This window comes from Labeo rohita, chromosome 5 (assembly GCF_022985175.1).
Source record: "Labeo rohita strain BAU-BD-2019 chromosome 5, IGBB_LRoh.1.0, whole genome shotgun sequence".
In the NCBI taxonomy this organism is placed as follows: Eukaryota; Metazoa; Chordata; class Actinopteri; order Cypriniformes; family Cyprinidae; genus Labeo; species Labeo rohita.
The window spans coordinates 21,288,471-21,308,620 of record NC_066873.1 but is presented as its reverse complement, the minus strand read 5'-3'; the positions used below and the strand labels follow the sequence as shown (position 1 = coordinate 21,308,620).

Genomic DNA, 20,150 nt, shown 5'->3' with positions numbered 1-20,150 from the left:
GTAAGAAATTTACAAAATATCTTCATGGAACATGATCTTTACTTAATATGCTAATGATTTTTGGCATAAAAGAAAAAAACGATAATTTTTGGCTATTGCTTACAAAGTGCTACTTAAGACTGGTTTTGTGTTCCAGGGTCTCATATGTTATAAACGTCTTTGTATCTAAAAGGGCTTCTATCTCCCTCTTGTGGTGTAAATATTTTTCTTCTTTATTATTAGTGAGTGTCTACTGAATGAGGGATGCATATATTTTCACTGTAACTTGTTGCAGTTTATTTAAAGTAGGCCTACTCTACTTTTGGATTACAGCCCTGGACTATGTGCTTATTGGTTTTTTAAAATGGCTCTTTTTTGGAGTATTTTGTTTAACTTTTTCAGTAGACTCAGGAAAACGTTAACATACTTCCAGGGCTTGATTTGGTTCTAAACGCCTGGCAGCACATGTAGTTTACTCCCACTTTACGCACACGGGGCTCGTTGAGATGGGAAATAGACAGCACATTTTATTTTATTTTCAATACAGATCCAGGCCAGTATCGCCGATAACGATACTCATTTCTGAACTGATCTTTTAAAGGGGCCATGAACTGAGAAACCAAAATTCCCTTGATATTTTGACATAGAGGTCAATGTACTATAATCCTGTACATCCTGGAACTTTCCGAACTTTCTCACTGTTCTAAAAACAGCTTATATTAAAGCCAAAACAGTACACAATAATAAAAAAGGCAGTTCATGACCCATTTAAATTGTGTTAAGTGGGTAGAATTGCCTATTTCATTTTTACAAATATATGAAATCCCTGTGTTTATAACATTAAACACTTAATAGAATTGTTTTCACTCATTTTGGGCGGGTTTGGGTTCGGCTTCGGGCTGGATTTTTTTATGAGATCTGGCAACCCAATATGCATCCTCATGACTTCCTGTTTCAAAAAAGTGAAACTAAAGAGAAGTGTTTACATTCAAAAACTGTTAAGTGTAGCGAGTGACACAGTGACATTAGACCAAACAAAAAGGGCTTCAACTTGTACATCTCTTTTGAAAATGCATACTTTTTTTTTCTGAAACGCACTTCTTGACGGTTACGATACATAGTTCTTGAGTCGTTTTGTGTTTGTTTTTATTTCCCTGACAACTGAAGGACGCCATCGGTAGAGATGGCGATAAACCCGCTACCAGAGGTGAGTTTGCTAACAGTCATGCTAAAAAAGTGTCAGCGATATTTTTCTTTATCATTTAAGGATATCAGGATACTTTTTTTTTGTACTAATGTTTATTAAAGTCTTTAGACGTAAGCGTGACGTCAGTCAGTTCTTTCAAAAGTCAGATTTTTAAACAACAGGTACCCTGTTAATTACTCACCTATGATTATTATTTTCAAATTCATTGCAGATATTCACTGAACTGATACTACACCAGCGAAAAAAATCAGGTTTAAGCAAGACTGTGAAACATAATGATGAAGATGTGAATGCTGTTGCCTACAAGTCATTTAAAGAGGCTGAAGATGTGTATAGGAAGATGTTTATTCAAAGTGACCCCTTAGTAGTTGAACCAGTTAAGGTTGATGACGTTGTTATGGATTACATTGAAAAAATTAAATTTAAGGAACTGGACATCATTAAAAAAAGGAATGCAGTTATCATAAAGCGAAATGGCAGATATGTGACCTTTTTGCCTCAGAGCATTCAAGCACAGTTTGCACGAGAACAGTTTATAACATTATATCAAAAGATTGCAACAGGGCTGCAAAATAGGACGTACGATAACGTTACAAGAATACATGAACTTTGCCAAGCAGAATTTCCAGAACTAGTAATCACTCGTAAAGATGGAAGGCAAGTGCAACTGACTGGCAACTTCATTAGCCTTGAAAGATTTGAGACACTTTTGAACGGGAGATATTCCCAGTACCAAACCCTAAATAAAACAAAAGTTAATGACACACCTTACAAGCAGAATGTGAAACAACAGAAATCAGTAGACCAAGCCAAAGAGGAGTCATGTCCAATTTGTTTGGAACCACTCAAGGCATCTGAATGTGAAACCTTGCCTAAATGTAAGCACAGATTTTGCAGAGACTGTTTGAAGAGAGCTTTCCAGTTGAAACCAGCTTGTCCGATATGCGGAGAGATATACGGCGATCTTACAGGGACGCAACCAAAAGGAGGAACCATGCATGTCTCAAGGGACTGCTCCTCTTTGCCTGGATATGAAAGATATGGAACAATCGTAATTAGCTACTATATACCAAGTGGACAACAGGGGGTGAGTTTACAAATGCAGTGAAGTGCAAGACATTCCGTTCTGTATGACAACAATCAGTTACACCTCTAAGTTGAAATGTTGTCTTTTGATTACCTCATACTCTGCAGGACGAACACCCAAACCCAGGGAAGCCGTACCAGGGTGCGTCCCGCATAGCTTACCTCCCTGACACACAAGAGGGGAACAAGGTACTGAAGCTTCTGGATAGGGCGTTCAAGCAGCGACTCACTTTCACCATTGGACGCTCGTCTACCACTGGACAGAACAATGTGGTGACCTGGAATGACATTCACCATAAGACGTCTCGTGATGGAGGACCAACCCAGTAAGTAGACAGTTTGGGTGTTGTCACCATTTTTTGGTGATTACCTAACCTCAGACAAGCCCTTTTATTTTTAGCTCTGTTTAATCTACAGTTATCGTTGTAAGTGTTGTAATGATGTAATTTTTCTTTGTAGTTATGGCTACCCAGATCCAGACTACCTGAAGCGAGTACAAGATGAACTGAAAGCAAAAGGAATTTACTGATTACATAAAACTGAACCTTGTAATCAATTCAGACACTATTATAACAACCAGCAGTCATAATAAAACAAGAACAAGAATAAAGTAATATGGCAGTCTCATGAACACTAAAGCAAAGCAAGGCACTTTTTACAGGCCTTATTGATGTTTAACGCAGTATAGGATGTATGAGTAAGAGAAACATAGTAAGAGGTCATTTAAACGTTAAACATTTTTGCATTCTCACTGCACTGCTTTTTCATTATTTTTTTTATATAAACTTGCTCTCGACCAGGGGTGTCCAAACTCAGTCCTGGAGGGCCGGTGTCCTGCAGACTTTTGCTCCAGCTTGCCTCAACATCTGCCTGGAGGTTTCTAGTATGCCTAGTAAAGCCTTGATTAGCTGGTTTAGGTGTGTTTAATTGGGGCTGGAGCTAAACTCAGACATGGACATGTTTGACCATTTGGTTAATGTCTTTTGCAGTTTTGCTAAGTCAATCTACAATTATTCTTATGTATGCAGTATGTTTGTAGTTTTTACTGTAAACCTTATAGTTTAATGTCAGTACGATAGAGGATCACGTCTACAGCAATATATATTGTGGTTATTTTCTACTAGATGAAGTAAAATGAAGTGTCATGTAATGTATAGTAAGTTATAATAGAAACTCAGCAACAGAAGGAACAAACATAAATGTCTGTAATGTTAAAACGACCTCTAAAATGATCTCTTCAGTGTCACCAGAGTGGAAACAACTGGTGTTCATAAGAAACTTTAATCAAACCAAGAACAACTCATTTTAGTAACACTAAATCATTCCCGTTGTCTTTTTAATATTACCTGGTTTTTATCTGGATCATTTATTGTTTACTTTTGTTCTGATTTTGGTTGATTACAGTATTTTTTAATGGATGTTTATATATCCATTGTTTGTATTTTATATATTTTATGCATCGGTTCAATCTTTGTATTATTATCCAAAAAAAATAAAGAACTTCAAATAAAATTTTACAGCTTGTCCTGCAAGCCTATAATTGATTAGTGTGTTCTGACTATCTTGAAAGATGCAAAAGTGTGAAATGAAATTCAAATGTTTCTTTTACCCTTTTTTCAGTTATTAATACTGATGTACAATATATAAAACCACCATTTATACTCAGAATGACACAAATAATAATAACCAATGACTTACCTGAGCCAAGTGCCCTTACCTTTGGTCAAATTGAGTCAATGATTAGTGTGTTCTAGCATTGATTCACAGAGTTACAGTTAAATTATTAACAACATTGTATGAGGGAAAAAGAAACAATAGGAACACTGTAATAATTTGTATGTGTGCTTTAGAAGATAGACACTTGAAATAAACTTAATGCAAAATTGCCATGCACTGCTTTTTCCCTCATAAACTTAATTTGACTGTCTTAATGCTGTCAGCGGTCATTTTGAAGTTGTGTGTTGGATGTTGTGCACTGGTCAGGGTTTACACAGCTGTAACAAAAAGGAAAGACTCTTGCATTTGAGTCTTTCATTTAGAGTTTGATTTCAGAAGAAAGAAAAAAAGACCAAAACGTCTGATTTATAGTCAAACCTGAATTGAAGAGATAACATAAGCTACTATTTTCATAACTGTTTTGTCAGATAAGAATTTATATGTGACCCTGGACCACAAAACCAGTCTTAAGTAGCATGGGTATATTTAAAGCAATAGCCAAAAATACATTGTATGGGTCAAAATTTTCGATTTTTCTTTTAGCCAAAAACCATTAAGATATTAGCAACGATTATGTTCCATGAAGATATTGTGCAAATTTCCTACAATAAATATATAAAAACCTAATTTTTGAATGCGATGCATTGCTTAGAACTTCATTTGGACAACTTTAAAGGTGATTTTCTCAATATTTAGATTTTTTTGCACTCTCAGATTCCAGATATTGTCCTATCATAACAAACCATACATCAATGGAAAGCTTATTTATTCCGCTTTCAGATTAAATACATCTCGTAAAATTGACACTTATGACTAGTTTTGTGGTCCTGGGTCACAATATGTAAAATTTCACTTAGGCACAGCAGAGTCCAACGATGCCCGTAGGTCACAATGGAGGAAAATCATTTGATTACAGCAGAGGTCCCCAACCACCAGGTCGCGACCCACTACCGGGCCGTAGAAGAATTATGTACTTTCGTTGTATGCGATTGATAGGGAGTAACAATTTGATGATTTCATGTTAAATTAGTAAATAAAAGACTGCTCTGGTCTGTCATATAATCTATTAGGGCTTAAACAGATCGCAGTTGATCCGTGATAGTACGAACCAGGTCCAGACCAAGCTATTTAAAACCAGAAGAAGAAGAAATGAAACAGAACTCAATTTGTTACTTGCGCTCTGTTCTTGCACACACCCAAAGCGCACACAAGCATAGAGACGTGTTTCAGACAACGCGGCAGACCGAGTTGATTCCTCTTTCATGTCTCCCAGCATTTAAGGTACACATGCATGGGATTTGTGTTACGTCGCAATATTGGAAATATTTCTCTCTTTTTTTTTTCGTTTCAATACAGATCCAAGCCAGTATCACCAATAACAATACTTATTCCTGAACTTTTAAAGGTCATGAACTGAGAAACCAAAATTCCCTTGACATTTTGACATATAAGAGGTAATTGTAGGCTACTATAGTAGGCTACTTACATCCTGCAAGTTTCAGAACTCAAAACTTTCTGGTTAGTCTAAAAACAGCTTATATTGAAGCCAATCTGCCAAAACAACAGGTTGTGGAATGGGCCACTACTTTATGATGATGCTAAACACCACCTCTGCAGAAGATCAATGCCTGCTTCTACATTACTGCCTGTTTAGCACCGCCCACCAATTCACATGTAGTGTAAATAAGGAGAGAGGCGAATGCAGGTCTATGCAGAAACCAAATGATAAAGACAACAACGCTGTACAGTGCCAAGTTGTGGAAAAACAGCCTTTGCATTGCCTTCCTTAAGAAAGGGTATATGAACTATTTTTAATGACGTTCCAGACCACACCAGTAAGAACTTAGTCCTTTGTTCTCTTCATTTTACCACGGATTTGTTCACAAATAAGGAACAATTTAACAGGATTTTCAGAAAGATTGAAACTGAAGATGCTGTGCCGACTGCTGGATCTGACAGTAATGTCACACCACACAAGTGTGAGTAACTGTTTTTATTATGTGATCACTGTTGCTTTGTTTGTTAATACAGATTGTTTGATATGTACTGAATATTTATGCATCCATCTATGAAGAATGTAGGCTGTCAAACATACACAACTGTTAGGTGTTGTGGGTGTTTACTGAGAATAGCTTAGTTATTACTTCTAAATTATGATTTCTTTTGATGTAAAAATCTTGATTACATAATAATGGGATCTCAGAGAACAGTACAAAATTAAAAAAAAAAAAAGAAAGAAATAGCCAGTTCATGACCCCTTCAAATTTTTACATTAAAGGAGAAGTCCACTTCATTTCACTATATAAGACCCTTCTTCCTCTGCTAGGATCGTTTCCCGCATTTGTGATCATTTGAAGCTGCATTTAAACTGCATTTTGGAAGTTTAAAATCGGGGCACCGTATCAATCCATTATATCGAGAAAAATGCTGAAATGTTTTTCTCAAAAAACAATTTTTTTTTACGACTGAAGAAAGAAAGACACGAACATCTTGGATGACAAGGGGGTGAGTAAAATATTTGTAAATTGTTGTTCTGGAAGTGGACTTCTCCTTTAAGTGGGTAGAATTACCGATTTAATTTTTTCAAATATATGAAATCCCCTGTCTTTATACCATTGAACACTTAATAGGTGAATTTTCACTCCTTTTGGGTCAGCTTTGGGCTGGATTTTTTCTGAGACCTGGCAACCCGATACTCATAACTTACTGCTTCAAAAAAGTGAAACTAAAGAGAAGCCTTTACATTCAAAAACTGTTAAGTGTTGTGAGTGACACTGATATTAGACCAAACAAAAAGGGCTTCAACTTGTACATCTCTTTTGAAGCAAATAAATACTTTTTTTCACGTCTTGATGGTTACGATACGTAGTTCTTGGGTCGTTGTGTGTTTATTGTTTTTATTTCCCTGGACAACTGAAAGATGCAATCAGTAGAGATGGAGATGAACCTGCCACAGGTGAGTTTTCTAACAGTCATGCTAAAACCCTGTCAATGACATTTTTCTTTATCATTTAAGGATGTCCATCTTTTTTTGTTACTAACAAAACTAGCAACACTGTCATAATTTGTATGTGTGCTTTAGAAGACAGACACTTGAAATAAACTTAATACAAAAGTGCCATTGCACTGCTTTTTCCCTCATAAACTTCATTTGATAGTGTCTTAATGCTGTCAACCATCATTTTGAAGTTGTGTGTTGGATGTTGTGCACTGGTCAGGCATTTCATGGTTGTAACAAAAAAAGAAAGACTCTTGTGTTTGGAGAATGACTCCGGATCAAAGGTGAGTGAGGCTAGTAAGCCTTCTGTGTATTAACTGATATTCTACAATATTTAGAGTTTGATGTCAGTAGAAAGAAAAAAGACAAATGTCTGATTTATAGGCAAATCTGAATTTAATGAACATAAACAGATACATAAGCTACTATTTCCATAACTTGTAAAAAGCCAAAAAGCTTGATCCGTTCGCAAAATAAGGAAAAAGTAAAAACATACTACAGAAAATATTTGGCCTCCGTGTTGCTGTGGCATTATTTACACTATATACAGTATTTTCATATATGACAGTACCGTCATATTTGCCATTGAATCCTTATCGATAAGGCACCAAATGCTAAGTAGCATGATCCTTTTTTACCAAATTGTGCAGAAAATGTACAAAACTATACAAACAGACCGATCACATATGAACATTGTACATCACAATGAAAAAAAAAACAAAACAAAAATAAATAAAAATAAGTTGCTTTTAGGTGTTTTGCAACAGTTATGAGTGTACATGCACGTAAGAACTAAGCCCCATTTTAATCCTTTAAAGATATTTAAACAATATTAACTGATTAGATCGTGGATTTGAAGAAATACTCAATATAATAAATGTGATATACATCCCTTTTTAGTAATGACTAACTTGACAATGCGTAATGATTCACTTTAGATTTAATGTAATATTAAGCTGTTGCCATTCAATTCAGAGTCTGAAATGGAAATATATTGCAAGTGAACATCATGTGAATTTGCCAGTATTTCAGAGTCCCATGGAAAAATACAAAATACTTTTCTGCACACAAAATAATCAGTACTACATATTTAATGTGCCCATATTTTAATAAAACCCATAATTCTGTCCATAAGTGAGAAAAAACTCTTGTGGTGCTACATCTTGACTTTATGTAAAAATTGCATTTCCTCATATAGTACTTTTAATACAATTGAATGAATTTTAACCAAACATGTTACCTTTATGCACAGATTCCTAGTATCTATATTGGGTGATCATTCTCAAAAATGATTTAGTGATTGTAATGACCGAACAATTTTAATGTTTAGAAAGTAAAGTTAACAACCACACAGGTGTCTAAACATCACTATAAAGAATTAATCGAACAGAATACTCACACATTTGAACCTCCTGTTAATACATTACAATGTATAAACAACAAGCAGCAAACACTTATTCTGCCTTAAAATCACCTTACAAAAAAGATTTATATTGAAATATTCAAAGACATTTTACAAGTGGGTGCCGATTTTTGTCCTTTATCAAAAAATCTGTAATCATACCAAGGAAAACAACTTATTTGAAAATGTAAGGAAAGCAGCATGCATGTTATGTTTAGTTGTCGCTGCCGAATATATAAAGTCTTTTTATTTTTTGTATTTTTAATTATACTTTTTTATTTTTTTTAATTATACTTGGTATAGTCACTCATAAATGAAAATGTTACAGCAATACTGTACGTTTAAACTGATGACGTTAATGAAGTGGCAGGTTCAGTAAATCTGGGCGAATCCTAAACTGAGGCCTTTAGAAATTGTAAACTGACAGCTACTTTTAAGTAGCACAAAATATTAGCTGTAGCACAGGGATTTTGTTTTTGAACTACACGTGTCAAACTCTCCATCAGCTGTAAATGCAGTCAACATCAGATGTTGCTCGCTTGTGTTCAGCACTGTCGAACAATAAATACGTCTGTCTTTGAAAGGCATTTAAGATCATATGGAAGTTTGAAACAACTATCATACATTAAGAAAAATAAAGTGCATATACAGTAGACACCTTTTGTATACACAAATTAATGTACTTTTAACAAGTACAACTCTTAGTAAACAAGATCAGATGGCGCATATCCGCACAGGAATATTGTATTTTTCTCCAGGAAAGTCTTAAAATACTGTATTCTTCAAAGTGTTTCATTTTTTGTATTCTTTACAAAAAATAAGTAGTCCATCAGCTGAACTGAGAGACATACCATGCTCTTTCAAAATGTAACTTGGATTTATAAACTTAGCAAAATGGTAATAGTTTGAATAGCCAGTGTAAATATGCATGTACCCCAGGGGAACAGTATAAATAGTGTATTTTGAAGATTGCGAATATCCTTTTTGTTTTGTGTGTGTTTGTGGTTACCAAAAATACATATGGTATTGGCCTCCTACGCTCAAATGTCCAGCTTTGGGAAAGAGGTCAAGGCAGCGGTATTGTGTTCAAACTCTTTCATCCAGTAGCCGTTTGATTGCCGATGACTCGCAGGATCTCCCTGTGAATACCAGGGTCCTGTGTGTTTATACTTGTGTCACCTACCTGTCCATCCTCATAACTAGTTCACAAGTGGTTGGGAAAAAAAAACAGAGACAAAAACAGTCTTTCAGTTCAATATTTCTGCTATTAACAAATTCTGCCTTTTTTATTCTGATGGAATGAATGCATTTAATACAGGAGATGCAACAGAAACAGATACACAAATACTTACACAAAGAAAAAACGTGTGCAGACATGATCTGTATTTGGAACTACCCAGATGTCCCCATGCTTGTGCAGGTCTGGAGATGTAATAACTGTAATATACATAAAAAAGAAGCGATTATTAACATCATAAAGATTACAGATGATAACTGAAATCTCTGTTAAATGTGTACCTTCACATAAGGCTATGCATTTCAGGTTACGGCTCTGCAGAAACTGCGGGTTCTGGCCTTTCTTCTGTGACTGAAAGCAACAACAGAAAAATGTGGATCATGTCCTACAGGTTTCAGGATGCCAAGCATTTTTCCATAGTTAAGTGATAACTGTGTCAGTTGATTGGAAAAAAAAAAGTAGTACTAAAAAATAAGTGCTAAACTAAATACCTGCAAATGAATATTGGACTTGTTGGTAGCAGTTTCATCTTTTGAAGCAACTTTCTGCTGTTTTTTGTTCATCCCTTTAGGGTAAAAAAAAAGCCACAGTTGTGTCAAGCAATTTTTAAATTGTATTGAGCATATGTTCATAATGAAAGTACAGGACACATTAATATCAAAACAGAAGGTTTTGCTCATAAAGGTTTTAAGACCTGAGTAGCCAAAGGATATGCTTGATAATGGACTGAGATAGATTCCACTCCCATAGATAGCGCCATGGAGCTGCAAACAAAACAATAACTCAGTATTGAGGTAAATCACTGCAAAAAAAAAAAATCATCCCATTCTGAGGGATTGTTACTTTAAACGCAAATGAGCTCGCCCCGCCCCTCTCTTCTCTCTGCTGCTCTGAGAGATTGTTTACTTCAGCCGCATTTAGCATGTTAGCCACGAAACTTGCAAACTAGCACGTTATTAGGAAAGGTGATTGCAGAGATTCATTAAAAAAACCTTATACTTCTGCTGTAGCTGAAGCTGGATTATGAATGATTTGCGCGAACATAGATGCATTTACGTAGATCGGGAAGCGCATTCCCTTCACAAACAAACGTAATCCACTGCATCTTCAGCGGCTCAGATGTCAGGAGTAAATGACGACCACTATGTTCATTATTACATTCAGCAACACAACACCTCAATCGCTCAATCTGAGATATTCTTGTCTAACTTACAACCCTGCTCCAGCATGGAAACAATCGGAGGCCGGACTGTTACAACTGATCTGAGGTAAGATGCTCATGTCTATCAACTATCGTGGGAGAATGGCTCTGAGAATGGCTCGATTTGATAAAGGGGATATTATTTTTACAGGTTAATTAAAAACCACTGCATGGATTTTTATCATTACGGGGTAGATTTGTACATACACTGCCATCACACATTACTATTCAAACAACATTTAAAAGTGAAGTTTGCATCCGATGACACCTTTTAGAGGTTTACATAATGCATTATGCATATATATACACTCACTATTACATCTTAAAAAACATCAGCTTCATCCACACTTCATCCCAGCTGAATTGCATTAAAAACATCCTTCCCCTCAACCCTTTTTATGATCGGTCTCTTTAAAGAATCAGACACCGTGGGTAATGCATCTGCATCATAATTAGAAGCAAGTACCTGAAGCCTTGTGTTTGATGCTACGACCAAACCATTCCTCAAAATGGAGTGCCAGTTTTCTATGTGTGATCCACTGAAAGAGAGAGGGAGAAAGAGCCAGTCAGTTTGTCTTTTTAAACCAGGAAATCAACAATCAGTGTTCTCAAGTCAGGAAGAGACTTCACGCCTGTACAGCTGTGGCTTTAATTAGATTTGTGCAAAAGACAGACTTGAATTCTACGACTCCTTCAAGATTCAGTTTGCTGCACAGCAGAATAACAACTAAACTAGTTAAAGGATTAGTTCACTTCCAGAATAAAAAAAAAAATCTTGATAATTCGCTCACTCCCATGTCTTCCAAAATGTTTGTCTTTCTTTCTTCAGTCGAAGAGAAATTAAGGTTTTTTAAGGAAAATATTCCAGGATTTTTTTCCATATAGTGGACTTCAATGGAATCAATGGGTTAAAGGTCCAAATTGTAGTTTCAAAGCAGCTTCAAAGGGCTCTACTACACAGTCCCAGCAGAAAATTAAGGTCTTATCTAGCAAAACGATGAGTCATTTTCTAAAAAAAAAAAAATTTCTATACTTTTTAAACCACAAATGCTCGTCCCGCACTAGCTCAACTTCAGGCATTACATAGTCACGTTGGAAAGGTCATGCGTGACGTACGCGGAAGTACCGACCAAGTGTTCGCAAAGTGAACGTGCAAAGAAAGTCAAACGCCCTTTACGTAACACAACGATGTCAGACGATTTTGAAGCTGGAGGAGAACATGAGATGGAGTTTTTCACCGTACACTCTTTTTTTAAACTGGAGTACACAGTACACATAAAGAACTAACCGCATGTGACCTTTACAACGTGATTACGTAATGTGTGAAGCATATGAATTTAGATTTTATTTTTGTAGAAAATGACAGATCGTTTTGTTAGATAAGACCCTTATTCCTCAGCTGGGATCGTGTAGAGTCCTTCGAAGTAGGGGTGTATGATATTGACAAAAAAAATCTCAATATTTTCTGGGTTTTAATAGATAAATATAATTAGACAATACTTTGCAGAGTGTGTTACTGTGCTGATATCTTAAAGACTACCACTACCAGGTGACTCCTAATTTTTTTTGATATTCTTCATGTTCTGTGTGGTGGTCAGTTCACACTGATAGCAATCAATCGTTTCCAATAAGTTTAAATCAATTTTTACCTTTTATGGGCATTTTAACCTTTAAAAAGCCATTTTTTTTCCAAAAGAGTGCATTATCTTTTGAGTCAAATACTTACATTTAATCAGTGAATTACAATAATAAGACATCTGGGCTGGTACCAAGCAAATTAAATCATTATTGCAGAGGAAACACAGAAGCTGCACCTGAAGTGGCATTTAGATGTATTTACACACTGAAAACGTTGAATACTGATATTTAAACATAAAACGTTGAATACTGATATTTAAAATTATTTAAATAAAAAAAAGATGCTTTATATCTGAAATTAAAACTGCCAGTAGGTGGCAGCACGTCACTGTTAATAAGTGAGTCATTGTGATTGAACCGAATCATTTAAATGGTTGATTCATTCAAGAACGAAACACCATGTCATGTTTCTCAGAGATCCAAAACAGAGCTGGGGCTGTATTTGGAATAATTTCTGTTGGTGAAATAGAGCAAAAACAGCCAATATGTTGTCTAAAATGTAAGTCTATTGAAAAAAAAAAAAATTTAAATATCACATTTGTAATCATTGTAATTTTTTGGAGAAAAAAAACAAAACAACACTCTTCGTGTGAAACTGATTAACTATATGAAGTGGAATAAATCTATACATTTTCTAGCCCCATGTCTGGAATTTGTGATCATTCTAAATGTATTTTAATAGGCTGAATCATGCAGTGAAAGAACACACTCTAAATGCGTACGCGCACTAGTCTGGCCTTCACATAATGCATGCACTACACTCTGTAGGTGTTTTGAATGGTTTTACCAAAATACTCGATAATGTCAAATCCAACATCGTTAAAACAACAATTACGATATTATCACAGACGATATATATCGCACACCCCTGCTTCAAAGCTGCACTGAAACAATTTGCACCTCTAACCCATCAGCTCCCACTGAAGTCCACTATGAAGAAAAATCCTGGAAGGTTTTCTTCAAAAACCTTAATTTCTTTTCGAATGAAGAAAGATATAAACATCTTGGATATCATGGGGGTGAGTACATTATCAGGGAATTTTTATTTTTCAAAAGTGAACTAATTTTTTTTAGACAGCTGAAACTGATTTCCCCTTTTATTGTGACAATGCAATGCACCTCCAAATTTAGAATATGTATTATCAGTGGACATAATCACAATGCCATGAAGGATGTTAAGTAAAAAAATGATTGCTTTTCTGATGTCTTGCAGTGCAAACCATGCTTGTGGCATATACAACATTTGTTCAGCACACCCACAGACCATTCACAGACTGTCTGATTCACACTGCACACAAAACTGCCAAGAGCTTTCCAAAAATGGCAAGCTCCAGCCGTACAGATATTGTAATATACTTAGGGACCAGATAAAACACATTTTCCTTAAGCCTTGTTGTACTCTAATCATGAATGTATGAATTCGTAATGAAGTGTGTCAGATTTGACTCAAGAATAAAAGATGTGCAGTTTCTTAGGTAAATGCTTAAAATGGAACTCACTGGAAAGCAAAGGTACTCCCAAAGAGGCCTTTGGCAGCTCTAAAGTTGGATTCTTTGGCTGGTGGACTGCTGAGCAGGAGGAACTGATGGGGTGTGTGCATGAACTTCAGTTGCTGTTGTGAGAGAAACAAAATGTTTACACTTGAGACGTGAAGCCTTAATCATTTTTTTCTGCTTGAGACTGAGACATTGAAAAGTTCCAGTAAATTTAAAACGGTCTTCAGGAATACACAACTGAAAGATAGTTTCTAAAGGAGTCATGCTTTTCTCTTAGAGAGGTATTGCCAGTCTTAATTTTAAGTCATTTGATAGTAGAAATATTTAGGCAACTCACTACAAAAGCTTAATAAGGTGGTTACAAGACTTACTCTAGTAACAGGAAGCTTCACTATGTGTGATCTGTTACTGGAAATCACCCTGTAAAGAAAAGGGATTTATCGGTCATGTCATATTCCCCATTAGGTTTGCAGGACTGTAGATGTATTTAATCACGATCACATGATCATACTGACTGTCCAAGGTACTACAAAGATGGATGTACACACTCTCCATGACTATGTAATCAGAGCTGTTACGAGAGCTGACCGTCACATTTACACATCATTAAAATGCAGGAGCGGAGTAGATAATGACTGAAGTGTCATTCTGTCATACCACTGCAGCAGTGGGTGAGCCAGAGGATCGTGCTTGTCCATTTGTTTCTTTATCTCCAGGTACGGAGCCTGTGCAGAAGAAATGTCAATGGTCAATAAGTTATTATATTCTGGCAAAGCTTATATAGTACAATAGGTATCAAAACATTGGGTGATTTCTTTGCTATGCATGATATTAGAATTGTGATTGAAACAACTAAGGCTTTGTAAAATATTTCAGAATTTTACATACAGTTGATGTCAAAAGTTTACATACACCTTGCAGAATGTTAATTATTTTACCAAAATAAGAGGGATCATACAAAATGCATGGTATTTTTTTTATTTAGTACTGACCTGAATAAGACATTTCACTTAAAAGACATTTACATATAGTCCACAAGAAAAAAAAAAATAGTTGAATTAAAAAATTGAATAGTTGAAATCCTTTAAGTCCCACAAATTCTTAAGGTTTTTTTTTTTTTTTTTTTTTTTTTTTGTGTATTTAAACCCTTTCCAACAATGACTGTATGATTTTGAGATCCATTTTTTTACACTGAGGACAACTGAGAGACTTATATGCAACTATTACAGAAGGTTCAATCGCTTACTGATGCTCCAGAAGAAAACACAATGCATTAGGAGCTGGGGGTGAAAACCTTTGAACAGAATGAAGATGTGTACATTTTTCGTATTTTGCCTAAATATTATATTTTCTTTTCATTTTCAGTACTGCCCTTCTGAAGCTACAGAAGATACTTACATGTTTCCCAGAAGACAAAGTAAGTTAAATTTAACATCATCTTCAAATTAAAAAAGGTTTCACCCCCTGCATTGTAAATGCATTGTGTTTCCTTCTGAACCATCAGGTGCATTTGAACCTTCTGTAACAGTTGCATATGAGTCCCTCAGTTGTCCTCAGTGTGAAAATATGCATCTCAAAATCATACAGTCATTGTTGCAAAGGGTTTAAATATACAAATATGATGAAAAACAAAGAATTTGTAGGACCTGAAGGATTTTTCTGAAAAACTGGGCAGTTTAACTGTTCAGGACAAACAAGAGACACATGAACAACTAACACTAAACAAAAAACAAACAAACAAAAAAAAAACAAAACAAAAAAAAAAAACACAATTCAGATAACAACACAGTATTAAGAATCAAGTATATTAACTTAAACAGGGTCATTTTAATGAAATTCAACTATTATTTACTCTTGAGGACTATATGTAAACGGTTTTTATGTGAAATAACTTATTTAGGTCAGTACTAAGTAAAAAAATAACCTGCATTTTGTATGATCCCTCTTATTTTGGTAAAACAATTAACATTTCACAAATTCTGCAAGGTGTATGTAAACATTTGACTTACGAAATATTATACATAAAACGTTAATTATATTAAAACCACTTGACAATTGACTGAAGGCCTTAAAAACATTATAACAACCACAGAAAAAAAACATGCTCTAAACTTCTACTTAATACCTGGGTCATTTCTCTGATAGATGCGATACTGTCAAGTGCTCTCATCACTCGGTCATAGTCCTTTTTCTGAAGAAGAACTCAAACAATTAATGCAATATTCCTTTCTGAATAGCACAATTACATTAAAGAGACAGGTTAAGCTAAAGCTACATGCATGAGTGTTTTAAGTACCCTAGGGTTGAAGGCAAGTGCTTGTGAGTCATTGGGATCCACCACAGAGGGATATGGCTCAAAAATGACAACTTTCCTCGGAGACTCCAGTGCAGATCGGCACATGGAGACCAGTAGGTCGACTACCTGTAGTCACAAACAGAAATTGTTAGAAACATGGTATGTTCTGTGCAGAATGACTGTATGAGTGCTTACAGTCATGTATGTCTATTTAGTTTGTTTGTGTACCTGAGCACCAGTGGCAATCTCATCAGCAGCCTCATTCATGACACCTAACGTCTGGAAGGCGAATACACATAACTCTCTCTCGCACACTGTGGGCTGCAGGACACACATAAAGAAGACATATAGAAGTGAAAAGTTATTATTAATCCAGAATTGATCTAACCACATATAACCACATATTGACTCACTTTTATGTATTTGATTAAATATAATGCAGAATAATATTAAGGGTGTGTAATAACAGGGGAAAAAAAAGATGTTCTGAAATTTTGTCGATAACGATAATTAGACGATATTTTGGCAGTATGTTATTGTGCTGGTACTTTGACAGGTTTAGGACTGTCGTGGACAGCTGACTCCCGAAGCTTTTGATATTTTTCATATTCTGTGTAGGGGTTAGTCTGCAGCAGTAACTGGAATTAAATTTTCCAGTAAGTTTAAATAGATTTTTACCTTTTATGGGCATTTTTTTATGTTAATGTTTTCTAACCTAACTAAATGTATGCATTATCTTGTGTGTCAAATACTAAAATTTAATCAATAAATTCAAATAATAAGACGCCATAGGGCTGTTACCAATCAAATGAAACTAGTATCAACAAAATTTTTGTGTCTGCAATGCAGAGGTGCCACAGAATCTGCATTTGAAGTGGCTTTTAGATGCATTTACACAGACTGTTTAATTAACCTGCGGTTACAAATGCATAATTAATATTTTAATGTTTACAAAAAAAAAAAATTTGAAATGATTTGGGGGGAAAAAAGGAAAACATACTTTAAATATAAACCTAAAATTGGCAGTAGGTGGCGGGAAATCACTGCATGAGTGAGCCACTGAGCCATTCATTCAAACGGCTAATTGATTTAGTAACAAAACACTGTCGTGTGTTGCTCAGAGATGCAAAACACTTCTGCTGTGGCTTTGTTTGGAACTACTTTCGTTGTCTAAATAAAGCGAAAACAAGAACTGCTGTGTCTAAAATAAAAGTCACTTAATATTAACTTCTTGTTTATAAAACTGTTCATCAAATTAATATCACATTTGCAATCGTGCTGATATTTGGAGAAAAACATCACTCTTTGTGTGATAACCGTTTTAGATAACATAAACATAAAAAACATATTAAAGGGGAATTTTTGCCCCATTATCTTGAATTTTGGGGGAATTCTAAACATATTTTAACAGACAAATTACTCAGTGAAAAGTGTAACCCACATCTCATAGTGTTTGCAATAGGAAAGTTATGCAGGGCATTTTTGCCCCCTTAGCTTAAATTTTGGGGGAATTATAAATGTATCTTAATAGACAAATCACCCAGTGAAAGTATAAGCTGCATGTTGGTGTATGCGAAAGAAAAGTCACACAAGGGCATTTTTGCCCCCTTAGCTTGACTTTTGGGGAAATTCTAAATATATTTTAATAGACACATCACCTAGTAAAAGCATAACCTACATGTCAGTGTATGCTATAGATAAGTCATACAAAGCCATTTTTGCACCCTTAGCTTGAATTTTGGGGGAATTCTGAATGTATTTTAATAGACAAATTACCCAGTGAAAGCATAATCTACATCTCATAGTGTATGCGTGCAGTCTTGGCTGTTTTTGTTTGGTGTTTGCCATATACTTGATGTTAAAGATTATATATGATGATCCAGATTATATATATCACACACCCCTGAATAATATGGAAAAATGGTATTTGTGACATGAAAACAAAGTATTAAGTTAATGTCTAAATATGCTGACATCAATCTCTTTAAATTTTAAACAGTAACAAAATACGTTTACGTTTACACTAAATATGCTCAAGTTTGGAACTTGTATTTATCAAGAATGCATTCAACTGATCAAAACTAACAGTAAAGACATTGTGTTACAAAATATTTATAGTTCAAATAAATGTTTCATACTGTCTTTTTAATCAAACAATGTTTTTTTTAAATACATTGGAAAATTTTGCTGACCCCTATTTTAATAGTGTACTTTATTCTTTAAATTATGCGAGATCACAGGAATCTTAAAAGGAGTAGTTCACTTCCAGAACAAACATTTTCAGATAATGTACTCACCTCGTTGTCATCCAAGATGTTAATGTCTTTCTTTCTTCAGTTGTAAAGAAATTACGTTTTTTGAGGGAAACGTTTCAGGATTTATCTCCATATAGTGGACTTCCATGGTGCCCGCGAGTTTGAACTTCCAAAATGCAGTTTTATTGCAGCTTCAAAGGGCTCTAAACCATTCCAGCCTGAGGTAGAAGGGTCTTATCTAGCGAAACAATTGGTTATATTCAAAAAAAAAAAAAAAAAAAAAGTATATACTTTTTAAACTCAAATGCTCTTGTCTAGCTCTGCATGTACTCTGTGCATTCCGGATCAATACAGTTAGAATATGTCGAAAACCTCATTTTCACCTCCAACTTCAAAATCGTCCTATATCCCAAGTACTGACCCAGTGTTTACAAAGTGAATGTGCAAAGAAGGTCAAACGCCCTCAAAAAAGGTAAAACAGAAATGTAGGATTATTTTAAAGTTGGAGGAGCAAATGAGATGGGAGTTTTTCGACCTACCCTAACTGTATTGAACCGGAATGCACAGAGTATGCATGCACATTGCAGAGCTAGACAAGACAAGCATTTGAATTTTTGAAAAATTTATTCTGTTTAGAAAATGACCAATCATTTCGCTAGATAAGATCCGTATTCCTTGGCTGGGATTGTTCAGAGCCCTTTGAAGCTGCATTGAAACTGCATTTTGGAAGTTCAAACTTGCAGGCACCATAGAAGTCCACTATATGGAGAAAATTCCGGAAATATTTTCCTCAAAAAACATAATTTCTTTACGACTGAAGATAGAAAGACATGAACATATTGTATGACAACGGGGTGAGTACATTACCTGTGAGTAGTGTAAGTAAGTGAACTACTCTATATAACTCATTCCAAAGTTTGCACACCATTTACCAATCCAAGATTGCTAGTAGAGCAAACAGACTCACTCTGAGCATTGGTCCATTTTGGAACACGTGAGGTTCATCGCAGACCACACAGAACTCATTCAGTACAGGGATACGCTGCTCTGCATACTCCATAGTCTGAAATTACACATCAAGTCAACACAGAGCATCTGTTTAGTAACATTCCCCCTCTCTATAATTCTAATACAACATCAGCACCTGCCAGAAGAGCTCCACCAAAACCCAAACCAAATTTAAAAAAGGACATCTCCCTGAAAAGAAAATATTTTCATCATGTTTGAATTGAAAAGACTTGATGGTGAGTAAACAACACTATAATGTTTCCTGAAATGTTTCTTGCACATTCAGTTTTGGTCACAAGAATACTAATGACCGGAGAATGTCAACTACTGCAACCAGTCACATGCCCTCCAGCAAATTTTGTTTCAGGAAAAGATTTTGCATGTATATGCAAGTTAAAGAGTTGTATTGATCAGACCTCAAATACTGTTTGATTAATGAATTACAGCAAAGGAGGAAGTGTAGATTTTTTTTTTTTTTTTTTTTACCTGAACAAGGAAGCCTCTGTCTCTGACTGGAATGGATTTGGCTCCGAAGTTTGGCTACTCGAGAAAACAGAAAAAAAAAAGTTTGAAGTCCCTCTAAATTCCAAACCAAATTCACAAACCAAATACAGTTCTTTTCAAACCAAAA

General features: G+C 35.2%; 2 protein-coding genes across 3 annotated transcripts in view; one reads left to right on the top strand and one right to left on the bottom strand.

Annotated features, from left to right (window-relative positions):
- Nucleotides 1-953: 953 nt before the first annotated feature.
- Nucleotides 954-3,776, top strand: si:dkey-3h3.3 (uncharacterized protein LOC100144568 homolog). Its single transcript, XM_051110666.1, has 4 exons — nt 954-1,186; nt 1,398-2,273; nt 2,381-2,598; nt 2,732-3,776. Exons 1-4 carry the CDS (start codon nt 1,163-1,165, stop codon nt 2,799-2,801), a joined length of 1,188 nt encoding a protein of 395 aa, XP_050966623.1. The 5' UTR covers nt 954-1,162; the 3' UTR covers nt 2,802-3,776.
- Nucleotides 3,777-7,348: 3,572 nt separating this feature from the next.
- The window catches only part of parp8 (poly (ADP-ribose) polymerase family, member 8), a 39,663-nt gene continuing 26,861 nt past the window's right edge, over nt 7,349-20,150 (bottom strand). The window contains exons 13-26 of one of the 2 annotated variants that reach the window (XM_051110662.1): nt 20,006-20,059; nt 19,479-19,574; nt 16,485-16,577; nt 16,257-16,382; nt 16,083-16,151; nt 14,618-14,685; nt 14,332-14,380; nt 13,964-14,076; nt 11,293-11,365; nt 10,320-10,389; nt 10,117-10,190; nt 9,907-9,976; nt 9,741-9,825; nt 7,349-9,587 (exon numbers count right to left, since the gene is read on the bottom strand). In XM_051110662.1, coding sequence (XP_050966619.1) covers nt 9,485-9,587; nt 9,741-9,825; nt 9,907-9,976; nt 10,117-10,190; nt 10,320-10,389; nt 11,293-11,365; nt 13,964-14,076; nt 14,332-14,380; nt 14,618-14,685; nt 16,083-16,151; nt 16,257-16,382; nt 16,485-16,577; nt 19,479-19,574; nt 20,006-20,059 — 1,143 coding nt within the window. In that variant the 3' untranslated portion in view covers nt 7,349-9,484. The remainder of the gene's footprint in view (nt 9,588-9,740; nt 9,826-9,906; nt 9,977-10,116; nt 10,191-10,319; nt 10,390-11,292; nt 11,366-13,963; nt 14,077-14,331; nt 14,381-14,617; nt 14,686-16,082; nt 16,152-16,256; nt 16,383-16,484; nt 16,578-19,478; nt 19,575-20,005; nt 20,060-20,150) is intronic. The other variant, XM_051110663.1, reaches the window with a different exon arrangement.

Excerpts from the sequence above, each read along its gene's own strand:
- si:dkey-3h3.3 (XM_051110666.1), top strand. The coding sequence starts at position 1,163 with ATGGCGATAAACCCGCTACCAGAG. Across the intron at positions 1,187-1,397 it reads CGATAAACCCGCTACCAGAG|ATATTCACTGAACTGATACT; the intron begins GTGAGTTTGCTA and ends AATTCATTGCAG. Across the intron at positions 2,599-2,731 it reads CGTGATGGAGGACCAACCCA|TTATGGCTACCCAGATCCAG; the intron begins GTAAGTAGACAG and ends TTTTCTTTGTAG.